Raw genomic sequence first — 26,694 nt, 5'->3', positions numbered from 1 at the left:
TGAAATGTGATTTAATGTGATTTAAAGTCATTTCTTTCCAATTGCCAAAATTTCAAGTTTTGTAAATTTAGAAATGAGTTTTATTTTTATTTGTTTGACATTATACACTAATACTGAAGAAGAATCCTGATAATGAGCATACTGGTGTTTGTGTTAAAATGAACTAATTAATAAGTTAATATAAACAATAGACTGACGGACGATTCCCCCACTTTTTATGCAGAAATAATTAGTTAATGTTATAAATTCAGCCAAAGAAGAAGTCTGGTCATTATTCTGCACTCCGCCGTACAGCAGGGAGCGGTATGCAGCTTTTCCGATAGCTGCGCGGAGGGACCGTAGAAGAAGAGTGACTTCCGGAAAAAATACAAACACATGGGCTGAAACTATCTCACGGTAATGATATTTGAGCTTTTATTTATATTCTTTTAAACGACATGTTCTGTAGGAAAACCTGATCTCTAAGCGCCAACTATCTTGTTGTGTTCGGCTACCTTTTTCGTTAGGAAAATGTCAATTATCATTAAAAGCTAAAGTAACGTACTGTGTTTTAGCTAGCTGCTAGCTTACACGCTAACAGCCGTTTCACAGGGAATGACGTTAGAAAAGTGACGTTTTTTAAGTTAGAATGTCAGCTAACGATGTTTAATGGCGGTTGCATTCAACCAATCCAGTTAATTTCCGTAACGTTTCAATTTTCGGCAAATTCGGCGTTAACAATTGTCTTTTTTTATCTTGTTGTGCTTCACTACTGTCCTTCAAAGATGTTTGAAACTTGTCAACAACTGTACGACATATCTGTTTGACAGCAGAAGATAGATAATATTATTATTTTTTATTATTACTACTGCTAATAACAATAATATCTTATATATGTCTTTATTTCGTCTTTTGCAAGAGAGAAACAAACAAGTATCAAAGTACAATCAAGGGAAATAACAGAGAAATCAACTTTACAGGCTAACAAGGGATAAATAGATATGAAAGATCATAAAAAATAGTATTCATAATAAAAACAATACAACTAGAAACATATAGGAAAACAAGGAAAAGATAAAATGCAACAGTTAGAAAAACAACCAACTCAGTCACTGTAAAAGGTCAAAGCCCAATGTGACAGCTGTAACATCACTCTTCCCTCACTGTAAGCTAACAGTCTAAGATGTTGTTCTTGTAAGTTTTTAGCTTTGCAGAAATTTTGTTAACTGTTCACCCTTAAATACTATAATAATATTATTTCTTTACCTTCAGTGAGCAGTCATGACGAGGTGGGCGAGAGCCAATAACGTCCACAAAAACAAGCCAGCAGAGGCCACTCCATGGAGCCAAATGAGAGCAGGAGGAGGAGGACGAGGAGGAGGACGAGGAGGTGGACGAGGAGGAGGTCACCCAGGAAGCTCTGGTGGCCCATTTAAACAAGGAGGTCACCCAGGAAGCTCTGGAGGCCCATTTAAACAAGGAGGGCAGAGGGATTATCTGAGAGGGACTCAGCCTGGTGGATCAGATATTAAAAAACCCAACCGTAAGAAGAAGGAATACATGGATGAGGACGTGAACGGCTTCATGGAGTATCTCCAGCAGTCCGGCCAGCGGCTGCCCAAAGGAGATAGAGGAGGGAGGGAGGATGTACAGGGGCTCAGGGAGGAGGTGGAGACCGCCCTGAAGAAAGACAGAAGAAGAGAGGACAGACGGGTTAAGAGACAGAATGACAAGAAGAGCAACATGGTGAGTGAATTCATTACCATGTATCCCTGATTCTGGATAAGAACAGACAAAGGCCCTGATATTCTCTCTGACGTTCCTGTCTTTTCCTCTCCTCGTTTCCTTCTATTACCCCTTTTCTTTTTTCCTTCCTCTCATTCTCTCCTTGTTTCCTTCCTCCCATCCTCTCGTACCTCTCATTCTCTCCTTGATTCCTTCCTCTCATTTTCTTTGTTTCCTTCCTCTCATCCCCTCCTACCTCTCTTTTTGTCCTTGCTCTTATCGCTCTCCTTGTCACCTCCTCTCACCCACTCCCTTTTTCCTTCTATCATCTCTGTCCTTGTTCCCTTCCTCTGACTCATCTCCTTGCCTCCTTCTCTCCTCCAGCTGTGCTTTAACTGCAGGAAGCCTGGTCACGGTCTGGCCGACTGTCCGGAGGCCGACCGGGACGAGGAGATGGGCCGAGGCATCTGCTACCGCTGCGGCTCCACCGAACATGAAATCCAGAAGTGCAGAGCTAAAGTGGACCCCGCTCTGGGTGAGGACAACATGGAGGCTCATAGCTGTTTATGATTAATATTTAATTCTGCTTTAATAACATTAAACTGTTGATTTTCTCAGGTGAATACCCGTACGCTAAGTGCTTCATCTGTGGTCAGACTGGACACTTGTCACGATCCTGCTCAGATAATCCTAAAGGACTTTATGCACAAGGTACAAACAGATATTCACCACAATGTTAAGTGATTAATTTTACACTTGTTTAACTGATCGTTTCTGTGTTTGTAGGAGGTTGCTGTCGTGTTTGTGGCTCAGTGGAACATTTTCAGAAGGACTGTCCAGAGCACCAGGCTGCAAGTGAGTCTCACTGCTACATCTTCAAACTACCACACTGTAGAAATTCTGCAACTAATCATTATTTTCATCATTCATTATTATTGTGACCCCCAGCCCCGACCCACATCCCCCTAAAAACAATGTCATCCTCTTTGCAGCTATGCCTGCAGCACTTGTAATAGAGTAATCTTCTGTGTGGTGTTTACTTCTTCCTCCACTCCTCATCTCTTATCTTTCATTTGTCTCCTTCCAGCTAACTCGGTGACAGTCGCCTGGTTGTCCAACAATATGAGCGCAGACTACGAGGACGTTCACGTTCCAGTGAAGAAAGTCAAACCCAAACAGACTAAAGTGGTGAAGTTCTGATTCGCTGAGAGTCCTGCTGATTCATCATCTCACGCTGACTCTGTTCAGGAGCTTCATCTACAGATTTCAGATCAGATTCACCCTCTGGACTCTAACAAACAGACTAATTGCTGCTCACATGCAGTGAAGCTTTTCTTCAGACACATTCTGCTTCTCTTTGTGTATATCTGATAAAGATCCTTTTAATAAAGTGTTGCCTCTGTGTATATACAGCCTGACTTTATTCTGGTGCTGGAACGATACTTACGATTCTGGATTCAGTGTTTTAGACATTTAAACAAAACAATCGAATCTAACTTGTATATTTTATCAACAAAACAAAAGACTGGTAATTTCAGCAAATAAAATTTCAGTAAAATAAACCACCTGGATACAATAACCTGTTAAATGCATCTATGATTTTACAAGCTCATTTTCCACGTCTGAAGCAGTCTCACTGCATGGTCCATTCAGTAGCTGTTATTTTTATCATATCACATGATCTTCACCTGCAGTGTGAATTTGCCAGATGTGATTGAGCTGCATTATGGGAAATAAAGGGTTCAGTTTCTGCTGTCTTATATTTTATGTCCCTGCAGTATAAATGGAGAACTCCTGTCTTCTCAAAACTTGGTCCTATGTTAAATATTTCAATGTGTGAACTACGGATAGACAGACTATTGGCCTGGCTGATTATCTGGGCCGATTTTCATAATTTTCCCGATTATTGGTATCTGATTTTTCTGTCAGACATGATCATCTGTTCCAAATATCATCATCGGTCTCCTTGATTTTTAATCTGTATCGGTATGCCCTGGAGAAGCCACATCGGGCAACCTCTTGTGTAAACGATTCAAACTTGCCAAAGGTTTTACAATTGATTCTGTAGATCATCTCAGTTGGCAGCAGTAACACGGCTGCAACATAATCTTTTGGGACAACTCTGACAAAGTTACATCATAAGATCCTCTTAAATCTTGCAAGAGCATTGCTTCAGTCATTCTAAGTTAAAGCTGTGTTTTCATCAGAAGGTTGGATCGTGTTGTATGTTTTGGGTGCAGAAAACTGTTTAATTATGTCTCATGTCAAAGTTAATCAGATATGAAACATGTAGTGAAATGAGACCAGTAACATTAAGACTTATATCATTTAACAAAAGGACGCGTCTTCTCACTTGTAGTTCTGATAGAGATTCACTAACTTTGTTATCAGAGAATTAACAGAGCTGCACAGACCACAACAGAGAGAGGGACACTGGGAAATCCTTGATCATAAACCACCAAATACTCTGTTATCAGTTGATAGTGTGTGTGTATTTGCATGTGTCAAACTGTGTGTCTGTTTTATAGATTTCCTTAATGTCTTTCTGTTTTAGCCATTTTTCCTTGATTCTGAACGGTGCTGTACACTTGGCTTTTTAGCACTTGGCCACTTGGGGGCAGTACTGAGCTGCTCTGCTGCAGGATTACAGAGTGACTTCTGGTGTGAAGGTCATCCTGCTGCTACTGATGGAGTAATGCTGTCAAGCAAAAGCAGAGGGGGGACACACCGCCATTCATCGCAGAGAAGATGTGATAATGTGGATGGCAGTGATACGTTCAGGTTGCAGAAGTAAACAGGAACGCTGGGTTGTGATATTATTTAGACCACTGGCTGTACAAAGTATAGACGGAGCTTCGTGGTCTGAAAAGTGAAGCCTTAAACCTGCATTCTCTCAGATATGTTCAAACTTTTCTTTATGTTGCAACTGACCCTTAAACATAATGTGTCAGCAGCTAGAAACACACTGCAGCTCGAGCGGACAACAAGACGACTGGACTGGAGCTCTTTCAGCTGCTCACTCCAGATTTTTTCAATGATGATAAAATGTTTTTTTGTATTTGTTGGCTTGACCAAACATGACCAGTGTCCAGTCCACAGCAGACAGAACTTGTGCCTCATTACATGAGGACACACTGTCCCTGCCAGTGTTTATCTCACCTGTAATGTGGATTTCCAGATCACAAATCAGGCTTTTCTACAACCCCATTACAGTCTCTGGTGCAGTCATAAAACAAGAGTTACGATACATAGTAAACGTCTGTAGCCCAGTGTCACAAATCAATGTCACAAAGAAATCTGAGGAAGAGCAAAAGAAGGGGGATCCCACGAACAGGAGGAAGATGTCATGTGAACAGAGAAGATAAGGACTTTTTAAAGTCTGAGATTGTGGGCCTTTCCTCTGAAAAAGCTTGGAAAAGGCAATCCGTCACCCCTCCTCAGTTTACTTCCTCAGTTTCACAATTCCTGGATGGGATTATGATTATGTCATTTGCTCCCAAGTTAGCCTAATATGTCTGTTTGACTGACTACACTAGTCCGAAGGCATTTATTAGTTTCTGACTCTGGGAAAGTCAGAAAAACTGTAAAACCCCCCCAAAAAATCCCCTGTTAAAGGAACAGTTCACTCAAAACTCAGAAAAGTCAGGTTACATTTCTGGAGGTTCACAGCAAAACAGTGTTGTTCTCCTAAACAACTGAAGTAGATGGGGACTTGTTTTGAAACGTAAAAGAACAAAACAAAACCAAAAACATGAAATGGCTCCATGCAGCTCGTCCAGTGTAATCCAATTCTCTGGAAGCCCCGAGATCCCAAATTGATTTATATGTTGCCCCAGCAGCCCTGGGAAGCCAAAGGGAAAGAAGGGAGGAGGAAAAGACAAGCCGAAGAACGTCAAGTTTACAGAGTTTACAGTTAAACAGCATCAGTTTTGACATTTTCATTTTTTCCCCATTTCCACTTCCAAAGGGAACTAATCCCCCGCTGCCTGACCTATAACAGCGAGTTCCCCACAAGAAACATGTTGTTTGACCATCTAAAACCCACCGGCCGTGCCTCAGCTCTCCCCTCAAGCGCTGCTCACGGCTATATGAGCAAAAGCAAAAAAAAGACAAGAAGAAGAACAGATGACACATCTCTCATCTTGGCTGAAGAACCTTGAAAGAGTTGGACTCAGCAGGACACGAGAAACAACACTCTGAGAGGTCTCTCGGGAGGAATAAAAACTAGAAGAAGCCTTTCTGAAAATAGACTTTAATGGACTAGATTGGCTGATGGAGACTGGATAGTTTTTCGTTTTCTTTTTTAAATTACACAATCACATTGAGTGAGACAGCTGTGTATGTATGAAAGGCTGCTTTTACTGACTGAAACCTTTTCTACACCTTTTTCAGTAACTTTTCACTGCACTGATAAACCAGTGGACAAGCAAGCTTGTGTACTGTAGTAACAAGTCTGTTAAGATATACAGGTGTACAGGACACTGCCGGGAGGTAGTAAGATCTCATTTCTATTTCTAGTAAATAAATGATGTCCCATTGGATCGGTGCGTAGACTGGTGTACTCGCCAATACTAATTTCAGCATTGTGGGCGGTATCAGAAGCATGTTGATGCTGCTATCAGTATCAGAATGACCCGTTTTTGGATTCGTCTCTCTTGGTTTGTCATGAAGAGCTCAGAAGTGGTATCAAATTGAACTCACCTATAGATACCAGCCACTGGAATACACCTGGGTTTTTTTTGTTGTTTGTTTTTCAGCAAGTTCCATGCATTATTCAGTGAAAAAATGTAAGGAAAATGATGAAAAGCGGCCTGTCATGCAATGTTAAAATAAGTGAGAAACATTTGCTGGATCTGCACCAAAAGTTAATGGGGTCTATTTTGGGCCAAGACCCATCCTCCTTTTAAGTTATGTGGAAATCTGTTCAGTAGATATTTTGTAGTGCTGCCCACAAACCAACCAACCAACAAACAAATGGACGCAGGTGAAAACATAACCCCCCCGATGGAGGTAATAACAAGTAAATGAAAGTAAAGTGAGTTTAAATTATACTCAGACATTATAATGCTGAAAAGTTAGTGTTAGTCAGGTTCTACAATTAAACACTTTATGTTGGATACATCTGTACAAAACGTAGCTGCACCTTTTTAAATGCAGTTTTATTGGTAAGATATAAAAAAGATCTGGATGGAATATTCAAGCAAACAACACAATCATTTCATCAAACTTGAGATAATGATTAAATTCAGATGAATTGTCTGTGATTATATTGTACAGTGACTATATATAAATATGTACAGTGTGTATATTCCTGAGAATAGTGATGTTTTTCAGTGTATTTAATAACTGAGTCTTGGAAAAGGAACAAAAAGCAGCAACATGGGCGTTTTCATTATTACAGCATGTAGATAGTTAACTGTTAAAGTTACAAAAGAAATAGCACATTCAGCAAAATGATCAACAACATTTTAAAAGATCTCCAAAAAATGCAGTCCACTGCTGATTGGGTTGCCAGGTTTGGTCCTTAGCATTGAGTCACTCCTTTGACTCCTTCATTGTCTGTCCATGTAGTTTTTTATGGCCCTTGCAAAAACTGCTAGGAAGAAATCTGCATCCTTCTTTGTGATGCACATGGGCGGTTGGATGCGGAAGACCTGAAGTGGTGAGAAAACAGAACAGCAAAGAGAAGATTATGGAGCGTCAGGGGATTTCTGGGAAAACATTCGTAACAAGGCTAGATGCTTCATTGTGAGTCACGTGCTGAGGGCAGAGGTAGAGATGGGAATATTTATAGGCGGGTAAATGTATAAGTAGATCTATTAATGATAGTGTTCTGGGGACTACAAATACAATGGGTTTTATAATGAATGATTATTATGTTATTTCTATTCTTGGCATCACATCATGGCGTGTAGTTGGGGCAGAGCTGTTTTGACTTTTCAGTAAATGTTTTTTTAACACAGATGGCCCACGTCCTTCTGTTCTTCTTCTACTAAAATATTCACTGTGCAACAGACGAAAAAATGCCTGTAGTATTTTATTTTTTGGTTCAACTGAGGAGCCTATGCAAATGTTTGGGAAAAAGCACATCTTCGAACACAATCTTCACACAGATTTTACCTCAGACCTTGTAGGGGGGTATACCACTAATGCTGGTGATCCTGCAAAATAATGTGACTTTAAGGTGAGTGCTGTTACCTGTTTGTAGACTCCTCCTTTCCCTATCAGGACCCCCATGTCCTTGACATCCTCAAAGATCTCACTTGCTGCCGCAGGAGACAGCGGGGCTCTGCTGGCCTGTGGATGATAGAGAAGAGGTGAGACAGATGGATGTGTCCTGAGTCCTGAATATTGCGTATGATGGATTGGATTCGCAGTAGCAGATGGACACATATGTGAGGACAGCGGAGTGTTTCTACAAACTTGGTACCTTGTCTTTGACCATTTCCACACCGATCTGCAGGCCCTTTCCACGGACATCACCAATAATCTCGTACTTGTCTCTGAGTTTTGCCAGCTCTGTCATCATATAGGTGCCCACATCGTGGCTGTTCTGCTGTAAGCCTTCTTCTTTGATAGTCTGTTGAATAAGAATCCATCGGTTAATGCTTAAAGTCTGACGTAAATAACAATCGTCCCCTTGAAATGTATCAAAAACAATGGTAATCAACGGTTATCATAATTTCGCCAACAGTTTATATAATTAAAGGCTTGTTTTAACAGGCTGTTGTCAGTGTCACTGTCTGCCTGATGATGTGACAGTACTATCTTTTCTGTATGCAAATATGGTTTAATATTTAATCTAAAATAGTATAAATAATGTAAAAGTCATGTAACCAAAACATATAAAATATAAATTTCTCCCTTTTGGTTTTTCCGTATGCAGGATGTGATTTACAGAGCAGATATGTACGCTCTCAGAAAACATGCAATTCACTTGCTTGTTATGGACAACAATACAAGACGGGATCAAAATAAACTCTCCTGTGCTAATGAAAAGGACTGATGTGGAAAAAGTGTATTAATCCTTACATCAATTACAGATGAGCCAACCGCGCAAGCTATAGGACTTCCACCAAAGGTGTTGAAGTGGAAGGCCTTTCCGAAAGCTGCCGCAATTTCTGGAAAAGAAATAATTAAACAAGTTCATGCCTCCACTCACTGCTGCCTCACATTAAAACTCAGACTGCTCACAAATGATTTATGGAAATGTCTACATGTTTTCATGTTGGTTTCTGAACTTTTATAATCATGCTACCCAGTAGGATTTCACAGGGACATGATAAAGAGAACAGTGGGGTCTCTGAATGAAGCCATTGTCAGTACATCTTAAGACACTGCTGAGAGCTATGGCAACTAGCTATGTATAGCTGGCTGAGCATATGAGTCAATGTCTGTCAGAAAATGTTTTTCCAATACATGTAGAAAATTTTTTATTTCATCTTTCTCATCCCTCCTTATGTTATCTGACTGTTTAAAGTAGAAATAATGTGAAAAATGCACCATTCAGCCTTTGTTTTTTTTTCAAATTGTATTGATGTTCTTCAAACAGGAACTGTACGTCTCATAGTATTATCTCTGGTATATCTCTGGTACTACCTGGTGTTGTGACAACAGCTCCCATTGGGAATCCATTACCGATGCCCTTTGCCATTGTGACCATATCAGGCATGACTTCATGACCTTGAAAACCCCAGAAGTGGGTTCCTGTTCGTCCAAATCCAGTCTGGACCTGTCCGGCACAAAACAGAACCATTTCTTTCTAATTTCATGATATATGATGCAAAAATATTAGTGTAGAAAAATGGATGGGTGCATTAGATTGATAACAATTTAAACATTTGAATATCTGTTTATACATTTTATAAGTACATAGCATGAAAGGGGCTACCTTTGCATTTCCTTGTGCAATCCTGTCTTATATAATGACAATGAAACCTTGAACCTTGAACCTACTTAGAAAATACAGCTTCTACTAAAACCAAACAGGCTCTGCCAAGGAACACGCTATCACGAATTTCCATCACGTCCTCGCTCCGACTTTTACCTTTAGAGCATTATAAGAGAATAATTAAGGCCAACAGTCTAACCTCATCAGCAATGCAGATCCCTCCGCGCTCTCTCACAAGTTTGTAGGCCTCTTTTAAGTAGTTTTTAGGGTACTGCGTGGCTCCTCCCATGCCCTGTGCAGACAAAATACATTTTACTATCTCAGAGTCCCATCAAGCGCTCACACTGAACATGAGAAAACATTTGACGTGGGAACAAAGAACTCAACAGAGTTCTTGCTTTTTGATTTAGATTCAAATTGCTTAATAAAAGTCTGTTTTATTTGAAAATCTCACAATCAGTAACACTCAACAACAGAATATAGTACCTGAATAGGCTCTGCAAAGAAAGCAGCAATTCGACTTGGGAGACTAGTAGCAAATGCCTCATTGAGCTGTCCAATGTACTGATCATTTGCCATGCACTGACCTGTGGGATCAAAGAAAGGTCTGATTGTTCACGTCACATTACAATCCGTCCTCATATGGCCATAAAATGTGATTAATACACGTTAATTGATAGGAGTTGCAAGAAAGAGTCAAAAGAAGTTGGCTTTGTCTGACTTTTGGGATTAAAACTTACCTCTCACTCTCATCACTTTCAAGAAAATGCACATACATATGACAAATTAACTGCTGTTTAACTGATGGATGGCCCTTAAACATCAGTTACCAAGGTCTATACAGAAATATGAATTAATAATACACTATAAATGTACTTTCACCCCGGGCTGTACATGTATGAGAGCAGCCAGAGTGTGTTGAAGCACGACTGCATGTGTTTGTGTACCTTGGGCACAGTTACAATCTCTGATGGTCTGCACAGGAGAGTCCCTGCAGTGGAGTCCTCCCCACAGACCTCTGAACACATCAGGACACATGACCTGTTTGAATGCGCAGAAACCTAGTCAGCCGGATCAAGCACTCATGAGTAATGCAGCGCAAAGAAATCTCTGTCTTCTGTAAAATCTTTATTTATCATCTGTCTGGCAGCATGGGTGGAGCACATGGTTAATTTACAACAGCTCTTCGGGACTTTGAAAGATGCTTGTCTCGTGAACTTTTGCTATCCACTGTGTTTTACAAAAAACTGTCTGTGACAACAAATCTTTAAAATGAACTGACTGACTACTGAATCACCGTTGTCACTGAACAAGCAATTAGCAGATCCTCTCACTGGTACAAGCGGTAATGGTCGGTAACTTCTTTGCAAGCCATTGACAATCGTAATCTAATAACGCGGTCGTAATAATTGTCTGATAAGCTCTTAATGGTAGCCTTAAAAGAGGACCACATCACATTGCATCCTATTGCATACCATCAATATGTTCAGCCTCATTAAAATATACATTATAATTTGTTTTTGTTTTTTTAACTTACATGTGTGCAGCCCGAGCTAGTGGCGATGGGGTATTTATATGATGAGTTGGAGGTAAGACCCATGGTTTGTTGGCTGCCACCATGATATGACCCTCTGGAAGATAAAAATAAAACAAACATTTGAACATTTAAAGAAAGAATTGCTATTGACATTTCTTAGTTTTCATGTAATTATGAAGCACACAAGGATAGAACCTGTACCTGAAAGTGATGATTTCATAGTTGCCCGTGTAAAGTCGAGCCATCAGCATCGCCAGGTCGTTGGCTTCTGTGCCACTGTTGGTCAGATATATCACCTGGACAAGGAAACACAGACCAGCAGTCATTTTAACTTAACCCACATATTTATCCAGTGTTCCTGTCCTTGCTTGATCAAATTCCATCACGGTACCTTAAGAGGATCTGGTAAGTTTGAGGCTAGTTTCTCACAATACTCATGGAGAGTAGGGTGGACGTAGATGTTCGTAGTGTGCCACAGTGTCTTCAGCTGCTTCTCTGCAGCTGCTGTCACCTTCCTGTATCACAGAGCATAGGGCGTCAGAGCAGAATAAAATGCTATCACTGTGCAGTACAGCAAAGGAAAAGGGACCTTACGGGTTGCAGTGGCCAACACTGACAGTTGCCACACCAGCAAATAGATCCAGATATCTCCTCCCGTCCACATCCCACAGCCACTGCCTGTATCCCTGGTAGATGTAAATTGGTCTGTCATAGTAGGTAATACTCATGGTCACAGGGTTGCAATGCTCCTTTCGGATCTTCATCATCCCTTCTTTGGACAAACCCTAAATTCACATAAATACAAAGGAAAAGAGGAAACTATGTAGTTTAGTGTCAGTTTTTAAACAAACAAACTATTTGTTATTGGATTTAATCAATCTTTAAAGCCGAGCAATGCAGATTAGCTCCCAGCTTACACTTTATTTTGCATCCTTTATTCCTTGAAAAGACATGTTCTGGATGCCACGTTAGTCCTACCTTGTATTTCTCTCCTTTGAAATCGCATGGGGGCATCTGTGGGAGGTCTGCAGGAGGGTGTTTGAAGGCTGGTTTCTGACATACTGCACCTTTGAAATTGAGGAGAGTTAAAGCAGTTCGTTTTTTTGTTTTTTTTTTTGTTTTTTTTTTAAGAACTTCCCGACTCTTACTATGACATTTCTGTGACATTTGAAGCTTTTTTTGTGACATTTCCCTGAGAGGTCTTGAAACTTTTATCCTTCTTCCAACTCTAGACCCTATAGCCTGATAATCAGATCAAATTACCAGTGAATAGCCACTGAATTGATGTCCAGTCTATTTATTATCTGCAGAAAAAGTATACACTGGATGTAAAACTTTCATCATGGTACCTTCTGTTGATGCTATGACATCATGAATCAGACGGTCAGTATTTAATCAGACTGTAACCCAGTTGATGGTTTACAGCAATAACTCTACATTGTGCAACACAGGAATACAATACTTCCTGTTTTTCCAGGTCCACTGATGGCTGGAAAATGTCAGTTAGAACTGGTCTGACTGGCAGACAGATTTTTTTTTTTTTTTTTATGATCATGTAGAAATTACACCTTGGAGAAACAGTACACACACATACACCCACACCCACACACACAAATTAAGAAATGTATAGATACACAGATATATTTATATATTAAATGTCTTGATTATTTTGTGATTCATTTATATATATTTATGGTGACAGATAAGTATTAAATTGCAAAATGTTTAACTTAATTTATTTAGGCATTCAATTCTACAACTATTTAAGCATTTATTTATATAGTTTTGGTCCATAAAACTTAATAATAATAACCATAATAATAAATCAGAATTTATTAGATTTTTATTTTCATGTTAATAATCTTAACCTGCTATGTAACTAGTAACCAGAGTTATTAAATAAATGTAGTGGAGTTAAAAGTTTAAAAAAAGCAGAAAAATAGCAAACAATGGAAATAGTCAACACTCCTTGTTAAAACCTCTACTTAAGTAGCCTACAGTAATTGTCAGATAAATTTTACTTAATTAAATGTCATCACTGATGCCACAAAATCATTACACAAAAACAAAATAAAAACAAAAAGAAATAGGATAAAATTAACTTAAAAAATAATTCTACTGTAGCCTATAGTAACACATAAATAATGTGACACAGATTATCTTGTGCTTATTAGCTAGTTAAGTCATGAGCCATCAAGCTGATTAAATTTATCAGAAATTTTGATGTTCACCTGAATCCCTACACATAATAAACCCATACAGGCTGTTTAAGCATCAGCAGCAGACCATGAACTATAGGCTCACTCACCAATTCCCAGGTGAAATCTGGCCAAACCAAGTGAGCAGCAGGACTGTCTCATGAGACCTGCATACCGGCCACTTACACAGGAACCAACTTTATGCATGTTGAGCAGGTATAGTACAGAGGGCACTCAGTTATCCTTCTCTCTTGACTTCAGGCTTTGCTTTTTCTACTAAGTCCCAAGGATGGGTGGACAGTGCCCAGCCAATGGTACCCTGGTTCAGCCCAGACTGTATGCAAAGATGGACATGACCTCTACTAAAAAAAGTGAAGCAAGAACATCCCAATCGCCCTCTGGTGGCTGGCTGACGTATAGGTCATAAGACTTGCCTCCCTCTGTTAGTTCAAGGGTTCATTTTTCTGACAAGTTTGGTTTTAATTTGTTGTTTAATGTCCAAAAACCAGGGGTTTATTATTGACAGCTGAGCACTGCTCTGAACTGAGTTGGGCAGGGCTTTAATACTTGATCAGTGCTGTGCAGACTTGCACAAGATATTTGATGCATTGTCCATCTTAGATTGTATGGTCCCACCAAACTACAAAGATTTTTGTGCAACGTCACACAGATAACTAGAATAGCACTTGGTAGCGCATAACTCTGCCTGCGCCAAGGCCCAACAGTTCCCTTGTCAATTCTGGGGTTGAGACCCATCCGCCATCCGCCAAGTTTGTATCTGTTCAGTCTTTTTTATGTAATCCTGCCAAGCAACCAACAAACAAACAAAGGATCACCGGTGAGAACATAACCCCCTTGGTGGAGGTAAATAAATAACCAGTTGTGCTTGATCACTATTTACACTACACGCTCACTTGTTGGGAGTTATTGTGGTACCGGTTCTCTCCTAGTCTTTCCGGAGAACACCGTAACCTCATTTTAAGGTGAGTTGGAGTGTGATTAGAAGGTTCAAGATTCAAGGTTCAAGATGATCGGTTCAAGTTGTTTATTTGTCATGATACAATGCATGATTGCGCAATGCAATGCAGTTGCAATGCGTTTGCCTATGAGGACTTATGAACTCTTGTTTCTGTTACAAATATGGGAGAAACTGATGGTTGTTTGAAACCTCATCGTGATCATTATATGGTCACATTTCAATCTGCTACATCCAGTGAACCACAATTAGACTGAGGAAGTAAAAGGTGTCATTTGTCTTCAATAGTTTTGGTTTAAAAAAAGGTACGGACGCCTATAAATGTGCAAGGACAACTCATGGGTAAACCACACCTTGACACAAAGCACAACTCAGACTCAAGGCAGGTAAAGTAGAACGTATAGCTTTACGTGAACTCAGACAACCGGCAAAGATCAACACCAGGTAGTCTTGGAAGAGAAGGTGAATTCCAGCTACGATCAGGAAAAGGGACAGAAGTCTAAAAGGCTGGATCGCGCAGTAGCACATCGACAATCTGATGAAGAGTGAATGGGAATGGGCAGGTCTGCAACGGGACAAATGAGGAAGTGGAAAAAGGTGTGTACGTGGGCGAGGGAAGGACAGGTGATGTGATTGGCAGGAACGCAGGTGTAACTGCAGGGCAGGAGGGAATTGGAAGGATCTGAAATGATGGAGGAGTTAATGTGCAGCAAAAGGCAGAGAGCAGATAGTAAATGTTTCACAAGAATTAGGCTGGTGTTGTGAGACATGTCCATGTCCTTCGATGCCCTAGTTGGAGATCAGTGGTTTTCAACCAAGGACTTGGCCGGTATATTTGGGCTTAATCCCATTTACAATTTTTAACCCTTACCCCTCATTTTTGAGTGCCCTCTTGCCCTTCAGAACAGAGTTACAAGGGGTAGTGGTTGAAATCGCCCCCAATGAAATGGGACAACCCTTCAAGACTCTGATACATTATTTGTCTGTAAACAGACATGACTGGACATTTCCAACATGCTGTCTGGTGTTTTCTCATGCCCTACTGTTGCAATCACGGTATTATCAAAAAGCCATTTATCTGATAGAGATAGAAAAGCATGGTCGCTTGCAGTTTGTTTGCTTTACGAGATCAATCAAGTCATCAAACAGAAAAGGACACTGCTTCATTACCTCCTAAATAGGCTCATATTAACAATCTGTGCTGCTAGCCTACCATTCAGCACTGCTATTAGAGGAGCAGCAACTTCGCTGCTGGACTTTGGGCTCCATATGCTTTCAAAGGGGGGAATAAAACATTGAAAATGTGGGACTGTCATGCTCAAATCAGCAATAACAATGTAATATTAACCAGCTAGTTAGATACCGACCAAGACCTCAGCATACTAGGTGTTGTTTTAATGTTTTATGCTTGTTATAAAGAAAAGGACCATAATTCAATGAAATGAGTTCTCATAACCCTCGGTTTGAAGTGCTCCTCTGAAAAACCTCAGTTTGGAGGGCCCTACCCCTCTACCCCAACAAGAATCAGGACATCCTACCCCTGGGTGTGAATACCCAAAACACAGGCCTTAGTGTTGGGGGCAAGGGGTGCACTGGGATTGGGGCCCTTGATTTCCCAGAATGGGTTCTGCATTGCCCCCCTCACATGTCAGTGTCTCACGTTAGTTTTGGGACAGTTGGCATCAGTCATTACTCTTGTATTTGGACATGGGACTTTAAGCAGTTAGGATGTGCTCTCTTAGCTGAATAAGAAGAGGCTAAATGTAAAGCTCTCAAGTTAGTCTTTCAAAAGCAAGGACGCATTGATCAAATGTAGTGTGGTTTCTGCTGGAAGAGTCTCTTATATTACAGATCTATTGCTAGATTCTCACACATAGCAGCTCCCTTCTATCAAATCAAGGACATTTTTCTGATGCGTGAAGGACATTAAATAAACAGTCTGAGCTTATGCCTACATGCTTATGTAGCAACACACTGATTTCCAGACTTGCCTCCAGACGTGATTGTGAAAATGTTCAACTATTAGAGATTGAAAAATGCTGTTGTTTAATTTTCATACAATAATAGACAAGTATACAATAGGCTATGTGCAATACAGTTCTGTTCGTGTACTTATAGGTTGTGAATGATCATGAAATCATTAAAAAAGTCATGGAAATTTTTTATTTTATTTCTGGCCATGAAAATATGTGGAAACAAACAAATTCTTGATTTTTTGGGCATTCAGCAAAAATGTATACATGAAGATCTTTCTTTCTTTGTATAAAAAATGTTCCATCAATTTGTTATTATCTACTATCCCTACATAACTATCTTATGTAGGGGTAGATTTGCATGTAGAGCAGGGAAGTGACATCTGATCACAAGGGGTCATTCGAGACACATGTTAATAAAGGTGTGAACTGATGGGCTTAAAGATGACCACTTGTGCTCAGATCACTCAGGACGGATGGTAACACTGAACCCGAACAGCCTCTTGCTGAAAGATTAAAGGATAAAATAGGAAGAACCTACAGTATATGTACCTGCAGGGGGAAGTGTGACCAATGTGTAATAGTACAAATATTGCAACTCCCTTCCAGTTATTTAGAACTGAAGAAGCTTCTCGGATGAGAGGTGAAAATGCTTCGAGAAACTGAAACGACAAAAGTCCAGTTGTCTACGATACAGCACTTAGAAGTACAAATACTCGGTCCTTAAGCTCACAGATTCATTATTATTACATACACATCTATAATCTGTAACACAGAACGTCTTCAGAAATTACAAATTGTAAAACAATCATAAGACGTTACATCCAAGCTCGATTCAGAAGATCCAAAAGAGCCAAATGAACGTCATTTGTTACAAAGGCACTGTACAATATCTTTTGTTTGTGAGGTATGTTAGGTCTTCTAATTAAAACATTTAAACATAGTTTAACACTTACCCCTTACAATTTCTATGCATGGCTCAAAAGGTCACAGTGATGAATACTGACATTTTAAACATTTCAAAAAATGCATGATCCTCAGTGTATTTAATAACTGAGTCTTAACTGGAAAAGGAACAAAATGTTCTAAAGCAGCAACATGGGCGTCTTCATAATTACAGCATGTAGATAATTAACTGTTAAAGTTACAAAGTAAATAGCACATTCAGCAAAATGATCAACAACATTTTAAAAGATTTTCCAAAAATGCAGTCCACTGCTGATTGGGTTGCCAGGTTGTGGTCCTTAGCATTGAGTCACTCCTTTGACTCCTTCATTGTCTGTCCAGGTAGTTTTTTATGGCCTTGTTAAAAACTGCCAGGAAGAAATCTGCATCTTCCATTGTGATGCACATGGGGGGTTTGATGCGGAAGGTCTGAAGTGGTGAGAAAACAGAAGACGGGGGGGGGGGGGGGATTATGTGTAACCTGGTCAAGTGCTTTATTCAGTGTCACACCCTGATGGCAGGGGAGGCACCTCAGATGTTTCTGGAGCATGTTAGGCATCAGAAATAGCAATGTTCATGAGATAGGGTTAAAGGTAATATAAATAAAAAAACAGAAATTAGTTCCTGGTTCTGACTTTGATTGAAGTTTTTTCTACATTCATGTTCTGTCCCGGTTTTGTTGCTACTTTGTACATCTGAGCTGCAGCACTATTTACTACTGCTGGACACTGTTTACACTTTAACTGTCCTGTATTTTATTGCTACTGTATTGCTATTTTATCTTATTTATTGTTTCATCGTTACTTTATTTATTGGTGTTTATTGCATTGAATACGGAAGCTGCAAACTTAAACCTGTCTGATCTGTGCAATGACAATAAAGATACACGGTTTCTAAATTCAAAAAAGGCAACCCAGAGGAACGGTTTGTTTATTTCAAAGAGCAACATGAGGAGTGATTCACTGCGGCAGTGCGTTTTGACTCTGTAGTGGTTGGACTATCAAAAACCTTTGCTGCATATTCAATTGTTAATTTTAATATGATAAACATTTGCTTCAGTCAGTTAAAGCAACCTACTATGTAATCATTGTCTGACTGCTTCACACCCAAATTGTCTGGTTTAAGTGATAAGCAAGAGCAGAGCTGGAGGCAAAATTACCCAAGATGGACTTGCTGAAAGGCTAAAACAGCCAAACCAAAGAATCAAAAAATAGTGAGAAAATTGCCCATTTTTACATGTCTTATCAGAGTGGCACTTTTTGTAAAGCAACTAACAAAAGCAGCATTGTTCTTTGTCTTTTGTTTGTAGACTTACTTAAAATGCTACATGCACATGTTTGTTCAGCTTATTTAACATGTTTCATTTGTTGTTTTCAACAAAAATACACATTTTGCACTGTGCCATGTTTATACCACATGTTGACTCAGCAAAAATGACAGAGGGACAGAAGCTGAGAGCTGTTACCTGTCCGTAGACTCCTCCTTTGCCTATCAGGACTCCCATGTCCTTGACGTCCTCAAAGATCTCATTCATTGCATCAGCAGGCAGCGGGTCCCTGCTGACCTGTGAACGGTAGAGGAGAGGTGAGGCTATGTTACTGTAAGAGTAACTAAGTAATTTAACAAACTAATATCATGAACCACAGGCCACACCATTTCCACTATTAATCTACTACATTTACAGTAACGACATTTACAATTTCCAGGTTAATAATAGCTGTTAAAGATACAGTGTCCTCAAGTGATAAGAAGTTATGCTCATGGTCAATCAGTTACTAATCTGGACTGTAAAATGAATTATATTTTTCACATAGGAAATGGGAGTGGTGAGATGCAATAAAATCCAAAATATGCAAGATAACTTCACATTTCTTTGTGATGAACACCTAAGATGTCATTAAGTACATAATTATTTTTGTTGTTAATGTGACTGTCAGGTTGTTTAATCATTTTGTTGCTCACTTTTGAGGCTGTAGGTTGTAGTTTTAGACTGGCTTCCTTTAAGTCAATCTTGGTCTATGTCCATCTTTATGACCATTATCTGGTCTCACTAAATCCTTGGTATTAAACCCTGAGGAGCGTGGTTCTTCAGGACGCAGCAGTCAATTTGTTTTTTGGTGCAAAGATGCTAAAAGACTATGTTCTCAGCAAGTCATGTTGGTTGAATGGATTTTGCACAGTCTTTGATGCAGGCAATGGGAATTCGTGTGAAAAGAGTGGCTAGAGGTTTTTGATTTTTACTTTTAAACTCAGTGAATTTATTGTTTTCGGGTATTTAAAGGAATATTTTTAGTTTTCAGTTGCAGTTTGGTTAAGGTTAGGCAATAGCACTTCTTGGTTAGGTTTAGGCATCAAAATCCCCTGATTAGGTTTCGGAAAAGATCATGGGTTGGATTTGAAATCATAAAATCATCTCTGAGGTTACTAGTGATGAAACAGGCAATGCCGGCTAACGAAAACACACAGGACGTAAGGGGCCACCCCCGGGTGTAATACCAAGTTTAAAGGGGGTCCCATAGGTTCTCATACATTTTGCAATCATTCTCATTGCCACTTTCCATAATTTTGTTTTGTTTACTGCAAACAGATGCTGTAAGTCTCTTATAATGACATATGCAAACAAAGGAAAACATTTTGTGCGGAAGATTGGTCAACAATAGACCCTTAACAACACTGATAGAGCAGGATATTTACCAAGTCAACAAAACTGAATATTACACATTTCACTAAATTTGTATTAACTCCTCAGCAATTGTTCATTTTTGTCCCTATACCCGTGCTTCCCCTTTTCTGGCTGTTTTTAAATACAATGCTGTATCAACAGAATGAAAAGGGAAATGTCTGACCTTTAGTCAGTAGTACATTTACTGCAGCTGAGATTTTTCTCTCCACAGTTACAGATGGTCAATGCTGCTCAGGCTAATGGTTAACTGGGGCACTGCTGAACCCTGCCCCCGGGGGGCACAGCACAGCCACACACGTTGTCCGGGCATGTGAGGAGAGGCGAGTGTCACTTCTTTTCAAAACTCAATACCTTGTCTTTGACCATTTCCACACCGAGCTGCAGGCCTTTTCCACGTACATCGCCGATAATCTCATACTTGTCTCTGAATTTTGCCAGCTCTGTCATCAGATAGGTGCCCACATTGAGACTGATCTGCTGTGCGCCGTCCTCTTTGATTGTCTGTTAAGTAAATTATGAATCAGTGTGCTTTTGTTGTCATGCATTTTAGTTTTCAGGTGCAGCTACAACAGGAATGTGCAGATATACACTGGAATTTTGTACAAATTTAACTTTCTCTTCTGAGGAACAGGACATTATTAGGAAATTATGTATTCTTACATCAAGCACTGATGAAGCAATTGCACAAGCCACAGGATTTCCTCCGAAGGTGTTGAAGTGAACCCCCTTGGCAAATGAGGCTGCGATTTCTGGAAAACACAAGAAAATAAACAAGAAAAAACAAGATCAAATCTCCACCCACCACTGCTCCAAAACAAAAACCTCGGCCAAAAAGAGCTTCTGTCAGACAACAACGTGCTGCAAATGATTCACAAAGAGTGTGTCATGTTGGTCTCTGTGCCTTCATTGAAGTGCTACCAAGTAAGACATCAAAACAGAAAACAGTTGGGTCTTTTGATGTACTAAAGGTCGATCACTAAGAGAGAGCTCTGGCGACTAGCTTAACAAATAACACAAGGAGCAACATATAATCACACGTGGACACGAAGGTAATAAACACGTCAGCTCTGGCACATAGAAAAGAAGGTATAGAGAGCCGCAGCGACAAGAAATAGAGGTGAGAGCTCTGTAATTTTTTCAGAAATGTATTGCTATAGTATCATACTGTGGTACTTAAAGACTTTCTAATAACCATTTGTTGTTGTTTTGAGCCTGTTTAGAGGAAGGACAACAACACTTTTTACACTATTTAATTTTTTATAAACATTAACGAAGATCTTATCTTATCTCACCTGGTGTTGTGACAACAGCTCCCATTGGGAATCCATTGCCAATGCCCTTTGCCATTGTGACCATATCAGGAATGACATCATGACCTTGGTAACCCCAGAAGTGGGTTCCTGTTCGCCCAAATCCAGTCTGGACCTGACAGGTGCAAAATAGATCAAGTTTATGCAGTTCGAAGTCAGAGAGATGGGAACATAGTTATCTACTTAAACAGAAATCTGCATATGAACGCAGAATCTGTAGCAATGGACAAGACTTTTGTACTGGAAACGTTTTGGTTTCCATTTATAGTCCACATAAATATTGAAAATATATGAAATGTGAATCTAACCTCATCAGCAATGCAGACCCCTCCTCTCTCTCTTACAAGTTTGTACGCCTCCTTGAGGTAGTTTTTAGGGTACTGGACAGCTCCTCCGACTCCCTGTACAAAACAAACACAATTTCATGTCAAAGTTCCTTCATAATTAACCCAAGCACATGCCAACATTACTGTACTTTCATAGTATACAGTCCATGTTTTTAATATTCAGTTGGCAAATCAACAGATCTGACACAAAAGCATTTATAACATGTTAACTCCAAGATCACATTTCTTGTAATACTGCAGCGAAGAATACAGTACCTGAATCGGTTCTCCAAAGAAAGCAGCAATTCGACTCGGAACACTCGTAGCAAATGTCTCTTTGAGCTGTCCGATGTATTGCTCATTTGCCATGCAATGACCTGTGGGATTAAGCAAAGAGAAGTCCCTCAAATATAGACATTAGTGTACAAACTAGAGCAGCGATTTCTGGAGAAATGCTTGATGAATGGTGGACGTTGTAAAGCTGATGCTTAACTGGTTTGTTGCTGAAGTAGCTGAAGGTGAATGAGGAGTTGGAAAAAGTGAAAGAGTCTCTTAGTATGAAGGGGAGTTGCATGGTTGGTTCACAGTGAATGAACAATGAGTTCAAGTTTACCAAAGCAGTCACAGATGCTATGCATTTTTTTTTATTTTGAGAAATGTTACACTAGATTTTGAGTATTTTTGTCATTGCATATTACCAAGATACTCTTTTTTTCAAAATGTTGTACTACTATATCAACTAACAACCATATGTTGCACTCAGCTGCAGGGTTGTTATTGACTGATATGATGTTATATTGCTGTATAGAAGCTGTTTGTTTTGTGTAAACAGTCATGTAGAAATGCTAACAATAGTTAAAAATTCCTGAAAATGGTAAAAGGTCAAAAGAAGTTGAAGGGGTAAATGATCAACAGTAAGAGACTTTGGACTTTATGTAGTATTTATTTTGTCTCTTTTTCAGAGTTACAAGTGACCTGTTTTACCCTCAGGCCTTTTAGGAAGATTTTAAAGAAATCAATACAATCTGTGAATTGCTGCTCCATGTATAAATACAGACATAGCTTTAAGCTGTCTGAGAGGTCTGTTCAGAAACACAAAAATGGACAAGCACTTTCAAATGCTTAGCATTCACTTGAGCGAAATATGCAGCCTTGGATGTCGTGTTAAAAAGGAACAAAATGAAAACCTCCCCCATGAGCCAATTTATCAATGTGCATTAACAGAACACAGTAAATGAAAGTAAGGTTAATGTTTTGTAGGAATATTGCAAAAGGGATCGTAATGCTTAATCTCACTGATAACAGTCTTGTTTTTTCCGGTTTATGAGAGCGGCGCGAGTGTGTTGAGCCATGGGTGCATGTGTTTGTGTACCTTGGGCACAGCTACATTCTCTGATGGTCTGCACAGGAGAGTCCCTGCAGTGGCTTCCTCCCCACGGGCCTCTGAACACATCAGGACACATGGTCTGTGTATTGGGCAGAAACCTAGTCAGCTGGATCAACCTGACAGCAACAGTCACTCATAAGTATTGATGTACAAAACAGCTTCTCCTCTGTTTTCTGTGAGCTGTATCACACGTGCATCTGCCCATTTCTATCACCATACTATACTTGCCTTCATTGAAATAAAAATCATTATGTGCGTTGTCAGTTTTATGACATTCTAAAACATTGATGCATACATACATTTGTGCAGCCTAAACCATTGGCAATGGGGTATTTGTATGCTGCGTTGGAAGTGAGACCCATGGTCTGTGGACTGCCACCATGGTATGATCCTCTGGAAGGCAAAAATGAATCAGGAACATTTTAGACTGATGGTAATTAGAAATTTTTATTCACAATTACGCTAGACCATGTGTTTGCTGACTGAATATAAGAATATAATACACACATACTTTAACAAAGAGTACTTTTTCATTTCCTGTCCTTGCCATTCAAGCATCTATTTATGTCCTAATAGCATCTTGGCTTAATGGAGGACAAACAAATCAAAACAAACTATCACAAAACCAATAAAAAAGCTTTTTAAAATCCATTACCGGGCTGGGGGGAAAAAAAGGAAAACACTGGCTGTGAATTTTAGATTTTAATTTGTAAGAATAAAAAGACTTGTACCTGAAAGTGATGATGTCAAAGTTGCCTGTGTGAAGTCGAGCCATCAGCATCGCCAGGTCATTGGCTTCTGAGCCGCTGTTGGTCAGATATATCACCTGGACAGGGAAACACAGACCGGCAGACATTTCAATAACAGCCTCCATATCTATTAAGGCTCACTGTCTTCAGCCAATCCAAATTAAAAAAAAGGCACCAGGATACCTTCAGAGGATCTGGGAAGTAGGAAGCCAGTTTCTCACAATACTCATGGAGAGGCGGATAGACGTAGATGTTTGTGGTATGCCACAGTCTTTTCAACTGATGCTCTGCGGCTGCTGTGACTTTCCTATACACACAGACATCAGGAATCAAATATAAGAACAGCAAATGTTAAAAATACATTAACATTGTTACAAACTCAGTGAAGAAAAAAAGGACCTTACGGGTGGCAGTGGCCCACACTGACAGTAGCCACACCAGCGAACAGATCCAGATATCGCCTCCCGTCCACATCCCACAGCCACTGCATGTATCCCTGGTGGATGAACACTGGTTTCTTATAGTAGGTGACCTTCATGGTCATGGGGTTGCAATACTGTCTGCGGATCTCCATCATCCGCTCTTTGGACATACCCTGGACAGAGACAAACATACAGGACAGGAGTTACAGTAAAGGATCATCTTAAGGGCTTTTCACACTGTACTTAAGGGGTTAACCAGAGAGCTAAGGAGAAAAAAATTGTGAGAGATCACAGCTGAGCCCAGTCTGGTGCTGCATAACGCTGCGACCTCTGAGGACAGACTGCAGTGAAATCTATCATCAGTAATGCTAAAGGGAAAAGTAATTATGTTCTGTTGCAAGTGAAGTCAGAGGCTGCATGCGTCTATGTTTATGTGTGTGTGGCTGAAACATTACATTTCAAATCTGATGCCTGCAGTGCACCACAGGATCATTAAATGGTGTGCATCAAATAAGACGCTTCATTTAGCGCTTTCAGTGCATTTGGGCCTTTAAGACCTTCTTATCCCTTCAGGCTATTCAAGCTTTCACAATGGCACAATCATGATGCATTCCAGTGTGGCCTCTACCCGCCTGTAGCCCCAGGCTTGCTGGCTGTGCTCCGGAGGTAGCCCTGGTTACCCCTGAGTTTGTGGGCTTATCGCTAAAAGTTGCCAGAGTGAAACTTGAGTAAAGCTGAAGAAAAGTAAACATGCAGACATGCACCATTCTCGGAGGGTAGGTATGTGTTTCAACAAATGTTTAACCCGGGGCTAGTAGAAACCCAGTGTGAACCCTGGCTTAACGATGTGTGTGTGTGTGAAAAGAGGCCAAGTTATCCCAGCGTCAACTCTTAAGAATGTGCGGTGCTTTTTAAACTGGGTTGTGTGCATGTATTAGTGCAACTGGAGTCTGTGTGTGTGCCTGTGAAAATGTCTGACATATTAACATTTTATTTATTACTGAAGGGATTGCAGAACACAGCGGTGCAACAAAGAGAGGATGTATGGGGATATTTCTTTTACCTGGTATTCCTCTGGTTTGAAATTGCACGAGGGCATCTCGGGGATGTCTGTGGAGTCTAAGGCTGATTTCTGACATGATGCACCTGTGAAATTAATGTGATTGAAGTTCAGACGGCAAGTTTAAAAAGACAGCTAGTCTTTGAGGAGCTTCGTGAGCTGACGGCGTTACTTGGCTGAGGCTGATCAAAGCTTTGCTGTGACGTTTCCGTGAGTCAGCTGTGAAACAACCTGTCAGTAAGAGTTTACCTCGAGGTCTGACGACTCTCATCTTCCTTTCTACGTCCCAGATATCAACACAAAGACAAACATATTAGATATAAATGTTTGCAGCTACCATGACGTCACCTATTGGTTTCAGGGCCGCTTTGAAAGCAGCTGTAGTCTATTGATACATATAAATATATGTGCAATTTACTTTACTTGTACTTTTGATACATTTATTGCCAGAAAAATAACTTTTGATACTTAGTTACATTTAATATTAGATACTTTAAGACTTATACTCAAGTCATTTACTTACTCCATTACATTGACCTGACAACTGGAGATACTAGTTACTTTACAGATTAAGAATTTATTTTACTTTTGATACATTTATTGCCAGAAAATTAACTTTTGATACTTAAGTATATGAACTTAAGTATATAAGTAGCTATAGCCTATAGATACATATAGATACATGTACAATTTACTTTACTTGTACTTTTGATACTTCTCCACTACATTTATTGCCAGAAATTAGATGTAAGTACATTTAATATCAAATACTTGAAGACTTTTACTCAAGTCCTATTCGTTTGGGTGATTTTCACTTTTACCAAAGTGATATTTTAACACGATATCGTTACTTTTACTCACTTGTTGGTACTTTGTCCAACACTGCGTGTGTTTACGTTAGCAGTGTTTCAGAATTAGCTAAAACCGACACACACAGAGACACACACACACACACAGACACAGACACACACACACACACACACACACAGAGACACAGACACACACACACAGACACAGACACACACACACACACACACAGACTAACTGGATCACATCATGTTCAGGTCGCAGCAGTAGCAGACCAGCTACTTCTGCTCTGTCCTCGTCTCCATGTTAACTCACCACTTGCCAAGTGGAGTTGGGACGAACCGGGCCGACAGCAGAACTGTCCTGTTACAGCTGCCCAGCGGCCACTGAGGCGGGATACAACTTTAAACATGTTGAGCAGACACACACAGGACACTCAGCTCTCCTCCTGCCTCCACTCAGCAACACACTTGACGATTTTCTGTCTTTCTACAGAAACTTCGCCCGTTCGGTCAGCGCGCGGTCATTGACCCCGAATGCACCCCTGCTACGTCACGGGATGCGTGCACGCGCACGTTCACAAGACTTGTAAACATTACAACATGTCACGTGGCATCAGTGTTGTTAAAAAAGAACATAAAACTCAGAAATGTGTAAAAGTGAAGACAAAAAATAACACTGTGATAAAAGTGAAAGTATGTGATATCAAACTTGAATCACATTTTC

At 40.0% G+C, this 26,694-nt stretch overlaps 3 protein-coding genes across 4 annotated transcripts; 1 reads left to right on the top strand and 2 right to left on the bottom strand.

Annotated features, from left to right (window-relative positions):
* Positions 1–288: 288 nt before the first annotated feature.
* On the top strand, positions 289–3,110 carry zcchc9 (zinc finger, CCHC domain containing 9). 2 transcript variants are annotated; one of them, XM_084383464.1, is made up of 6 exons: positions 289–396; positions 1,252–1,725; positions 2,089–2,239; positions 2,323–2,415; positions 2,491–2,559; positions 2,792–3,110. In XM_084383464.1, exons 2-6 carry the CDS (start codon positions 1,261–1,263, stop codon positions 2,902–2,904), a joined length of 891 nt encoding a protein of 296 aa, XP_084239590.1. In that variant the 5' UTR covers positions 289–396; positions 1,252–1,260; the 3' UTR covers positions 2,905–3,110. The 2 variants fall into 2 exon arrangements, with proteins under 2 accessions (XP_084239590.1, XP_084239591.1); XM_084383465.1 differs by lacking the exon at positions 289–396 and adding an exon at positions 865–1,144.
* A 3,797-nt stretch (positions 3,111–6,907) lies between these two features.
* Positions 6,908–13,496, bottom strand: LOC311274972 (alanine--glyoxylate aminotransferase 2, mitochondrial-like). Its single transcript, XM_084383054.1, has 14 exons — positions 13,441–13,496; positions 12,111–12,199; positions 11,727–11,917; positions 11,524–11,647; positions 11,334–11,428; positions 11,133–11,226; positions 10,543–10,636; positions 10,082–10,182; positions 9,795–9,887; positions 9,304–9,436; positions 8,737–8,825; positions 8,135–8,284; positions 7,903–8,001; positions 6,908–7,358 (listed from the first exon to the last, which is right to left on the bottom strand). Exons 1-14 carry the CDS (start codon positions 13,490–13,492, stop codon positions 7,257–7,259), a joined length of 1,506 nt encoding a protein of 501 aa, XP_084239180.1. The 5' UTR covers positions 13,493–13,496; the 3' UTR covers positions 6,908–7,256.
* A 3,506-nt stretch (positions 13,497–17,002) lies between these two features.
* On the bottom strand, positions 17,003–26,494 carry LOC311274971 (alanine--glyoxylate aminotransferase 2, mitochondrial-like). Its single transcript, XM_084383053.1, has 14 exons — positions 26,284–26,494; positions 25,165–25,247; positions 24,084–24,274; positions 23,863–23,986; positions 23,662–23,756; positions 23,230–23,323; positions 22,916–23,009; positions 21,820–21,920; positions 21,526–21,618; positions 21,200–21,332; positions 20,568–20,656; positions 20,259–20,408; positions 18,690–18,788; positions 17,003–17,653 (listed from the first exon to the last, which is right to left on the bottom strand). The coding sequence occupies exons 1-14, from the start codon at positions 26,378–26,380 to the stop codon at positions 17,552–17,554; spliced, it is 1,545 nt and encodes a 514-aa protein (XP_084239179.1). The 5' UTR covers positions 26,381–26,494; the 3' UTR covers positions 17,003–17,551.
* Between the last annotated feature and the right edge of the window lie 200 nt (positions 26,495–26,694).

Source organism: Pagrus pagrus, assembly GCF_965226575.1.
Source record: "Pagrus pagrus genome assembly, chromosome: 19".
Classification (NCBI taxonomy): domain Eukaryota; kingdom Metazoa; phylum Chordata; class Actinopteri; order Spariformes; family Sparidae; genus Pagrus; species Pagrus pagrus.
Note: the sequence above shows the minus strand (reverse complement) of the source record. Positions and strands in the feature narration are given on the sequence as shown.